The 10,155-nt window shown below is 37.6% G+C and overlaps 3 protein-coding genes across 7 annotated transcripts in view; 2 read left to right on the forward strand and 1 right to left on the reverse strand.

Annotated features, from left to right (window-relative positions):
- Window positions 1–2,993, forward strand: part of lobo (lost boys) — a 50,885-nt gene extending 47,892 nt beyond the window's left edge. The window contains exons 3-12 of the mRNA XM_008201758.3: window positions 427–780; window positions 829–1,014; window positions 1,060–1,282; window positions 1,334–1,591; window positions 1,642–1,780; window positions 1,825–1,906; window positions 1,955–2,389; window positions 2,438–2,635; window positions 2,683–2,846; window positions 2,892–2,993. Coding sequence (XP_008199980.1) covers window positions 427–780; window positions 829–1,014; window positions 1,060–1,282; window positions 1,334–1,591; window positions 1,642–1,780; window positions 1,825–1,906; window positions 1,955–2,389; window positions 2,438–2,635; window positions 2,683–2,846; window positions 2,892–2,955 — 2,103 coding nt within the window. The 3' untranslated portion in view covers window positions 2,956–2,993. The remainder of the gene's footprint in view (window positions 1–426; window positions 781–828; window positions 1,015–1,059; window positions 1,283–1,333; window positions 1,592–1,641; window positions 1,781–1,824; window positions 1,907–1,954; window positions 2,390–2,437; window positions 2,636–2,682; window positions 2,847–2,891) is intronic.
- Bili (Band4.1 inhibitor LRP interactor) lies at window positions 2,941–10,058 on the reverse strand. Its single transcript, XM_008201756.3, has 8 exons — window positions 9,668–10,058; window positions 9,297–9,544; window positions 4,450–4,710; window positions 4,233–4,398; window positions 3,830–4,180; window positions 3,659–3,788; window positions 3,351–3,615; window positions 2,941–3,305 (listed from the first exon to the last, which is right to left on the reverse strand). Exons 1-8 carry the CDS (start codon window positions 9,934–9,936, stop codon window positions 3,157–3,159), a joined length of 1,839 nt encoding a protein of 612 aa, XP_008199978.1. The 5' UTR covers window positions 9,937–10,058; the 3' UTR covers window positions 2,941–3,156.
- Window positions 5,886–9,295, forward strand: LOC100142472 (glucose-dependent insulinotropic receptor). Of its 5 annotated transcripts, none has more exons than XM_015981786.2 (6): window positions 5,886–6,362; window positions 6,407–6,563; window positions 7,864–8,045; window positions 8,098–8,232; window positions 8,286–8,435; window positions 8,481–9,295. In XM_015981786.2, exons 3-6 carry the CDS (start codon window positions 7,871–7,873, stop codon window positions 9,209–9,211), a joined length of 1,191 nt encoding a protein of 396 aa, XP_015837272.1. In that variant the 5' UTR covers window positions 5,886–6,362; window positions 6,407–6,563; window positions 7,864–7,870; the 3' UTR covers window positions 9,212–9,295. The 5 variants fall into 5 exon arrangements, with proteins under 5 accessions (XP_015837272.1, XP_015837273.1, XP_015837275.1 ...); XM_015981787.2 differs by having other exon boundaries at window positions 6,412–6,563; XM_015981789.2 differs by having other exon boundaries at window positions 5,886–6,290.
- Window positions 10,059–10,155: the final 97 nt, after the last annotated feature.

A 10,155-nucleotide genomic window follows, 5' to 3' on the forward strand; every position in this document is an offset into this window, starting at 1 on the left:
TAACAGTTGCGTTCCGTATCATATTTTCCAAAACGCTAGGAGTTCGGTTATTGATGTAGAGAAGAAAATAGTAGAGAATTAAAAGTCCGCAAAACCATATCTCATTAACATTTCAAAACCCAAAGACCTTCAAAGCCGCTCAAACGACAGATTCGTTTAATTTGTACCTGTAGTTGAGTGTGTGGAAAAAACTTTAAAGCAATTTAAACTTAAACGGTTGAAGATAGTAATATGGTTAAGCGGACCTCTTTTCTGTGTTTTGAATCATATTCACAGCGTTTTGAAAAACATGGTGCGGTGCAATAAATGGTAATATTTTTAATGTACCAAATGCAGAAAGTAGTTTGAAAATGTTTGTAAAAATGGTGGAGGTGCCGGGCGAAATATCTTAATTTTATGATAACTATTGAATTATTATCTTTATAGCCAAACCGTTTCTACTCTCCTCACACAACCTTCGTCCGCAAGTCCGGACAGCCCCACGAGCTTGCTTGTGTCCTTTGTTCCCTCCTCATAGGCCTCGGTTACGATGCCTACGTGGTCTTCGGCTACGCAGTGCGAGATATAACGTTACGAATAATGAGTCGTGTCGATTCTCCATACCCCCCCGATGAGAAACAAGAAGATGTACGTGACGAAGGTGAAGACAATAAGAAATACACCGTTAAGCCCCCCAGAGATTTGCGAAGTAAATTTTTATTGATGATGGAACAGAAAAAAATCGATCAGATCAAAGCCGAACAAGAACGCGAAGCCGAACTGGAACGGCAGAGAGAAGAGGTGATGACACACGAAAAAACGACTTGAAACTATTTTTTTGGTGATTAGGAGGAGGAACGGCCGCCGCCGGACGATCTGGAAGGGATGAGGTTCCATTTTTGGGTCCTGATAAGGACAGAAGGTCGCGCCATCGACGAAAATACTTTCGTTGAGCCGAGTACTGGATATGCGCATCCGGTTAATAGTCCGTTGTACAGTGGCATCGAAAGTGTTTGGAATCATTTGAATTATTGGGTATGGCGGGAGTAAAGTGACTATTTTCTTAGGTTTTTTAAACAGGTCAATATGCAAGACTGCAAGGAAGGGTTGGGTACAATCGACTACAATTTGCACGATGTTGAAAAATGGGAACATTTGTTGATCGGAGAGCCGACTCAGTGGAGAGTCACCGTCGAAAATTTAAATATGGATGACGAAGAAGCCGCTTTAGCGAAAATAATGGAAGAAAAACATTTAGACATGCCGATATCTTGGAGCATGAAAATATCTATACCGCACAAAGGTTGATCACACAAAAATTTGAATTTGGTGTCCGAATTTTTGCTATTTCTAGCTCTAAAACAAAAATACCCCGAAGGCATGATCAGTACTTGGTATAAAAAAACACTAGTCGAAGAATACGCCCCTTATATTCAATATGACGGACTTTTAACCAAAATTATGAGATATAAAGACTTTGATTGTACGGAATGTATCACAGTTGAGCAGATTTACGAAAACAGACAAGACAAATTGAAGAAAATTGTTTATGATTTAAAAAGCGATCTAGTCACGGAGTATTTTGGCCCTGGGCGAGAAGATGCCGTGATTGGTATTAAAACCAAATTTTTTGTGTGATAACAAAAACTGAACATGTTTTAGAGCACACTTACTCGAATAAAGACACCGATTCAAATAAGCGGATAATTAAGTTCAACCACAAGGCACGCTACGACGGCTTGGAAAAAATTGAATTCGAGCGGGAACACATGGTTGAATATTACATAGACCGTGACGATTTGTGAGTCGCAAGAGCAAAAAAATTGAGTTAAACACAGGTTTCAGGTTTTATTTTCGCGAAGTGTTCTACGCCCGCAAAGGCCAACCCCCGCCTGGGTTCACCGAAAGTCACCGAAAATTGATTCTAGTTAGTTAAACTAGCGTGCTCTCACACTAACTGACAATTTTATTTCAGAGAATAATCGAGAAATACGAAAGGAACCATAAAGTCCCCGCGAGTCACGATATCGCGACCCGAGAATTCGCAATCGTCGATAGACAGATTCTTCTAAAGTATCATTTCGGGGAAGGAAGAGTCACTTGCTCGACCAGGAATTTCAATAAGCCTTCGATTGCGGAATCGGGGGAGGGAATGAAGTTCACACCTGAACTCACCTGGGGTTATGTCGCCGAAATCGGGGCGAAGCCCCCCACACAGCTGGAGTTGTTCCTTTTATTCCAGAAAATGTTGAAAGAAGAGGAGAAATCCCTGTCGCGGATCCGCGAAATCGAGGACCAGGTTGCAGAGTTTTTGACGCTGAGAGACCACGAAATGGCATTCCCGAAGCTGGACGTCTCGCTATTTAATATCGAGCAGAACGAGGAGTACCGTCAGGGAATGTTGGAGAAAGTTAGGTTTAGGTTTGGCGTTTCCGGTGCTTAAAACCCGAAATTGTAGGAAAAACAAGAACAGGAATATAAAGAAAGGGAAATTGAGGATGCAGGTGTTGAGTATTTGACGCCGTATTTGACTCTGTTGGGAAATCCGGAGAGCGTAACCCCGGTTGAGGCGTTCAAGATTAAGGAGAAGTGTCTCAGTGATTTTAAACAGTTGTTGCTTAATCGGGCCATTTGTATTCAAAAACAGTTCGAACACGTAATTTTTATTCCGTTTTGCGACATTTTTACCATATTTTTCCGTAGTGGACGCAGTATTTGAAAGACAGGCAACAGTGGTACAACATTAATCAAGACACGGTCACAGAAGAGGACGAAATAAAATATTTTCAGGAAGTTAATGACTTGACTTTTCTTTTACAGTGCTACGAAATTCGCTTGGCTCGTCATCGTGACTTATCATTTTTCAGGTATTTAGTTACGTGAAATGTCTCTTTACGTATTATTTTTTTTAGATATGAAGCCGTGGTCAGGTATTTGAATGCACAATTAAAACCACTGATCGAAACATTTGGATAACGTATATTAAAAAATAAAAAATTATGAGATCCATACATTGTGTTGAGTATTCTTACACTTAGGGCCGGTTTATAGAACGCTCCGTTAAAACTTAAATCGTTGTTAAAAGTTAACAACCAAATTGCTTCAGTTTGGTCACATGATCAGTAAAACACGCATTTAATTGCCAGTTAAATTAATGACGCTTCTATAAACCGGTACTTAATAACTAAAAGACCAAGAACCCATTTGACCAATACAGTGACCTTCTTCGTCAAAAGTGGCCAAAGTAAGTTTGCTTAGCTTATTGGTGAGTGAAGGTAAAGATGGTGCATGGTGAGTGGTTCCTACCGTTAATGAAGAATGAGTCTCTGCAAAAATAACATCAACCAAGGTGGCAAAAATTGTAAACTTACCGTTATCGTTACTTATTTGTTGTTCATAAGCCTTATCTGTTTCATCGTTCGTTTTCGCCTTGATATGATTCACAAACCCAGTTATGAGTGTATCCATAAGACTAGCTTGTCTTGAGAAAACTTGTAATATTTTCGAAACCCTTGCTCCATTCTCGACCACCATAAACTGGATAAAAAGACAAGGAAGACAGTTAGGGTCCTCCTCCTTCGACGGTCTTGCATATTCCCAACTGAGTTCCTCAAACCGTAACCCTAACAACAACGACTGGACCAAACACTAGCACCAACGCAACAAAATAAAAACGTACACATTGAGTATCATCTATTATGTAAACACCTTTGGAATTAATAGCTACAAGTACTGGAATGTCTTGGTACGTAATAAGCGATGTTAAGCCACGGACCGGTTGTTCGACTTGTCCCTCGAAAAAAGCAGATCTAAGGCCGAAAATAGAATTTTCCAAAGGCGAGGCACTTACCCATAAAACGGCAACGACCAACAAAACTCTAAATATTTTTTCATCAATTTTCGATTGGTGGCCGAATTCGGGATTCGTTTAAACTGTTCCAAAAGTCGGACCTCTGCCGAATTTTTCGAACTGATGGGTAGCCAAGTCCAAGTCGAGCTTTTCCTCACATGGATGGGCAAGTATTTCGACTGCTCCTCCCTAAAATAGTGGGTCGAATGGACTTGGGGGTTGTACGGCCCTAACTCGACTCGGGCTTGGATACCCCCTAGCATAATATAGTGTGCCACCTCGCACGGATATCGTCCCTCCAGGATATTATGTCTTGCTTCTTCATACAACAGTTCTAAAATTTTTTGGTCCCTAATGAACAAAGAGCAGAGATGTGGAATACAGTTAAATCGAAATCTACTACTTGATTTTCTCCTCTAGATGTTGCGGGAAAAAAATATTCCTCTGGAACATGATCTTCGGTTCGTCCCTTTGTTGCCTATTACTCGACACATGACTGTATTGCCCCACCAAAGCCCGCCAACTTTGCCTGATTTCATACGGCTTATGCGTAGGTTTAAGTTGAAGCTCTGAAAGGGCTCATTTGCAAAAAAAACTCTTTTTTGAAACATCACAAACACCTAAAAGTGGACTCGTCATCCACAGAGTAAACACTTGTGATGCCAGCTGCTTGTTTAATCCGAGCTCGTCGCTATTGATGATCGCTTGACATAGCAAATCGCAAGTGGCTGAAGGGGTATCCTCGATTTCCATCAATATAGCCACATTACTGTGCAGATAAACGCAAGTCGGTACCACAGGACCCTGCAATTGTTCGCATGTGTTGGCTATTGCTGAAGCGCTCACGATCGAGCTTGGAACCGAAGCTGTCGTATTAGAATCTACAAATAAAATACTGTTTGCCAATATCATACACAACACAACAAAGAATGGCATTTATTGTTTATCACTTATTTGAGTAAATATGGCAGTATGGTTTCTGTTTGCGCTGTTTTTATTGAGATAATTAATTTGGTTGTTTACCACAACGCAGATTAATCAGCGGAAAACTGGAACTTTCCAGATGGAAAATGACAAACTACTAAAAAATTAAAAAAATGTGGAGCCAACTAAGAAAACAAATTTTTAAACAGAGAAAATAATCGTACGAAAAACTGTTCCTATGCACATTTACTTTAAAATGAACTGCATAAAGAAGGTTGAAAGAATAAAAAAAACAAATTTGTTTATATTCGTCTATAGATTACTCTTGATAAAAATGATTATCAATTAGATACGATTGCGTAACTCACTAATCAATAATTAATTACATGTCACATCAAACAATCATAACAAGCTTTACGTAAGCCGATCTCAAACAATCATTTGTTCATCTCATCTCTGTATCTCTTCCGAAACATTATTTCGGATTAATAATTGGTCACGCTTATTCGTAAAAACATGAAATTATGATCCTGATGACCTTGCGATTAATTTTCTAAAGCACGTTAAAATCTATTAAAAGGTGCATTTTTGCTAAGATTAGCGTCGGGAATTCTAACAATAAATGGCTATAAATTGAGTTGGTGCTTTATTGTTTAAACTGTTTATAAAATAAATTTTGGCAGAAGAGTGAATAACAAAGCAATAAAAATTTATAGACTTCCAAAAGGTGGGTCGTATTACAAGACAGAAAATTTCGCTGAATGACGGTTCGTGTTTTTCGTTACGACAGTTGATTGTTTGTTTAATAAAATAAATCAACATTAAAATCCTTGAGTTTTTTCTATTTAATTTTTGATCTATCAATCATTTCGATTGACATTTATTTAAAAAACATTAGCAGCGAAGTGAAATTGTCTTTTTTCAGGCCACACAAACATAATAAAATGATAAAAGATAATCTTTATTAACTGTTCCTGGATTCCTCCCTTCTTCCCTTAATTACCCTGAAACATATGCTGCCCTAATAAAAAGCCAACAAAGATAACCTACTTCGCCTGAGATCCTAACCCCCGACACGATCGATGCAATAATAAATTTATACGAAGTAACACAATTGTAAATTGTGGCGAATGTCATCGATCATTATATTAGTATTTAGCCTGAATTCGATGAAAACGAACACTCCCTTGCCGTCTCCATAAATATTTGTTTTCGGTTTGAATCATTCAAGAATCTATTTTAAGTTTTACTGACACGGAACAGTGAATCCAACAGTCGATTTTAAGTCCACCTGTGAACGTGCAGTTATTTTATAAGAAAAGAACTGTGAGTTGTATTATTAGTAGTAAACTATCCTTGATTTCTCAACAATGAATCAATGGACACCAGTCTACTACTGATACCGTTTCTAAACGCTACTACTACGCAAAGTGTGTCAGTATTGTGCCTATTTTCGATAAAAGACCTCTTCCACTTTTCGTTCACGAATTAGTCGTTTAAAAACATTAGGAAGTGCTTAATATATGAATCACGTAAGGTACTAGCATGACAGTTTCCTCAATTATGAAGTCCGCACTACAGTTTCAACCAAAAGTTATACAAGCATAACGTATTTAATGTTTTATTCATACTTGGAACTACATGAAAATTCAGTTAAGTTCAAGGTTGGGTGGATCAAGGATTTTAGAGCCGCAACTGGGCTTTTGATTGTAAAGAGGGAATCCCCGCTCTAATCTTCAGTGATAAGAAAACCAATTGCACAGGAAGAATGTTTCCGGAAAAATGAATAAAACAGTTGCACACGAATAAAGTAAGTGTTGAAAAGTTAGTGACTATGTGAATGGACAAAAAGTGTTCGTAATCATAGAATACTGCACAATTTTACTTAGATAATTCATTCGATTTGTGTTTGTTAAAAAAAAGGTTGGTAATATGGGAAAAAGATGATTAAGAAACGTTTAAAAATAGTGAGTTCATTAAAATTTTAATGAATTTTATAGAGACCGTAGGTATGGTCAAGGAAATTGCTTCCCTTGTACGTCATGCACAATAAACTTATGGATTGAATTCTAAAATACGAGTTGTCGTAGGTTATAACTTATATTACAACATACGACAAATTAATTTTCTAAATAGGTCTGCCAGAATTTTCAAAAAATGCTACTCATAAAAACTATTTAAAAATACAGACATTTAGCACTCTCACGAATTTTTTTTTTAAAATACATCATTCAAAGCAAAACACAATATCCTATTTTTGTGATTACTTTGTTTACATTTACTTGTACTGCAAGATTTGTGTTTTTGTAAATATTAAAATAAATAAGAAAGATCCTGTGTCGATATAATAATGCAGGTTCAAAAACAAACAACTAGAACAAAGCGCTTAAATTAGTTACTTTAATTTATTGGGGGAAAATTAATTTTAACTCAAAAATATAAATAAAAGTCAACAATTGATCTCTGTAAGTCGTATCGTACGCAATGTTTCTGTTAATTCCACTTGGATCTAAACTAATCGGAAATATTGAAAAACCCGTTTCAACAACGACATTAAACGATTTAAAGCCATAAAAATAATAATTTCATTATTTTTAGTGCTACTGTTCTACCAAACTTTTTACGTGAATGTAATACTGCAACTACATTCAATGCAATCAATAAACAGAAATAGAACACCTAAATTATTTTTATGAGTCGTAATTTGTAATTTTTGGTAATAAAATTCACATAATCTGAGAAAATTCCAGTTCAATGTTGGTAATTTTATTCGAAATCAATTTTCGAATCTGACTTCGCCGATAGAATAATTTACACGTCACTTGTCTACATTTTTAATTCTGACATCATTACACCCAACTCTCCTGTATTTATAGCTCGTTATTTAAAATTATAAGACACAACATAATATTGAGAAAATCAATCTAATGACCTCCCACATGATATTCCCACTTAGTACATTCGAACCGTTAACACATTAAGTTTCCATTATCTTGAAATCAGTCATAAAAAACGACGCAATTTAGAAATTGTATCATTTGAATACAGTTTTGTCGCAAAAAATTAAACTTCGTAGTCCTTATCATAAATCAACAACGCACCCATTCCAGACCACAAATGAACGCAACCGAAATGAGTGTTCTTTTAAAATCAAATCTCTCCCTCGATGACAAAGATGCTTCGGTAAAAACTCAACTGACTTTATACGACATTCTAATACCAGCCATCGGGGGGATAATCATGCTCTTAAATCTCCTCGTCGTAATCTCGAGCGGATTAATATTGAGGAAAGGTAAATTTGTGAATTTGTTTCCATTTTTTTCTTGAATAAATTATACTTTCAGGTTCGCAACCCCGTTCGACTTATTTGTTTTTAGGAAACGTAGCAATGACTGATTTACTGACGGGAGTGGCGGTAGTTTTTGGCCAACTGTACCCCCAGGAAAACCGCGATCACAACATGTGTGCACTCCAATTAGGTGTTGCAGACGAAATGTCAACAGTCAACAATGTGTTATCACGTTTATTGCAGGTATGATAGTGGCGAGCACTTTGACTTCCGTCTATTCAGTCGGATTAATTGCAATTGATCGTTTTTTGTACATTCTTCATGGCCTGCAATACCAGCAATTTATTTTCCCCACTAGAGCGAGAATATTAATTTTCGCAACATGGGTTATAGGTGAGTCAAACACTAACAATTACAGTAATTACAATGCAATTGAAGGATGCATCGTTGGATTTATGCCATTGTTTGGGTGGTACGGAGACACAGATAACGGCAGAATCTGCTGGTTTATTCTCTTAGCCCCCCGAAATTTAGTCCTACTTACTGTCATAATTGGGGTAATCCCTATAGTACTAGTCGTAATCCTCTACTCCCTAATTTTGTACCACGCCATTAAAAATATCGTGACACTTCAAAAATCGACAACTCAAACCAATGAAGTGACCGAAGCCGATTTGAAAAATCTACGGAGGTCTCGGGGCCGGCCTCAGAACACCGAAAATAACTCGGTAGGAAAAAACTTTTTCGCCAAAACGAAACCTTCAACCAGTGTTAAATCGCCGAGCAAATGGAGGGCCATCAAAGTTGTTTTATTCACGACCGGAAGTTTCGTAATTACGTGGTCTCCGTATTTCGTTGCGAGCTTGATTTACGTGTACCAGTGCGAAAACATCGACAGCAAAAAATGCAAAAATTTGCGGATCATAATCGCGAGTCCCTTAGCGATTTTAGGCTTCACGAATAGTCTGATCAATCCGATCATTTACGCTTGGTGGCATAAGGGTTTTAGGACGTACGTCCAGAAAAGAATGAGTACTGTAATAATGAGGACGCGATGGAAGAGAAATTCGATTGATAACACGACTAAATCGACATCGAGTGCTAGTAATAAGCAAAACGGGAGCAAGATTGCGCCGATTAAGGAGGAAGCGGCCGGAAATCCGGCATAATTTTGTAGAGAAAATATAGTGTACAACTCTGTGATAGAATGCCATGTAATTTGTATTTTTGCTCGAATAAAGTATTAAGACTTACCGTTTGTTTGTTTATCACTTAGTACGTCGGAATTAGCATCTTTGGCCGTGTCTGTGGTGGAGACAGTCCGTTCTCTTTCCCAATCGGACTGCATTCCCGGAAAAGTTGTTTGCTCAGTTGCATATCCTGTATCGGTGGCACACAGACTCGAATAACTGGCGCTCACAGTGGGGACCCGTTGCGACACTGAGTACAAAGCCCCCTGACTGGACGACAGGTCCTCCGTTTGGATGTAGTCGTCATGAGTTCTAGCAAAAATCACCATTGTTATGTCTAAATTTGTGATCTTTTTGACCCAAAAAATGCCAATGCGCTGTTGTCATTTTTTCTAAAGATTGTAATAATATTTAAAGAGACTTTTCCCTACTCACCTGTACTGCTCTACCATATATTCAGGGTTTTGGTTGTTGAAGCGGTTCCGCGGGTACTCCACGGGAATTACAGTCACGTAATTGTTTTGTTGGATGTCTTTAGTGTCGGGGACGCTAGCTGCATCCATAATTTTAAGGATTAACTCATTTTTAAGGAGGATTGGCAAAATGCATGATGACAGTTGCTGGTATTGATTTTCTGCGGGGGAAGCCAAGGTGAACAAGGTGGTAATAGGGCGTGAAGTAATTTTTTTAATTAAAATATTCATTTTAATAAAGGCGCTAATTATGCATTTCAAGTTACAAGGTCAGTGTTTGTTTACATTTTTAAAATGTAAATAAAAGTTTTGACATTTGACGGCTGGGTCTGAATGAAATAGAGAACTGTTTTACCGGTACGGAGAATTTCGGGGATTTTTGGAGGTAAAATCATGGAGATTTTCAAACATTTAAATTTTAATAACGAAATGTTTCAGAAAATTATGAAA

The sequence above is a fragment of the Tribolium castaneum genome, chromosome 3 (assembly GCF_031307605.1).
Source record: "Tribolium castaneum strain GA2 chromosome 3, icTriCast1.1, whole genome shotgun sequence".
NCBI classification, from domain to species: domain Eukaryota; kingdom Metazoa; phylum Arthropoda; class Insecta; order Coleoptera; family Tenebrionidae; genus Tribolium; species Tribolium castaneum.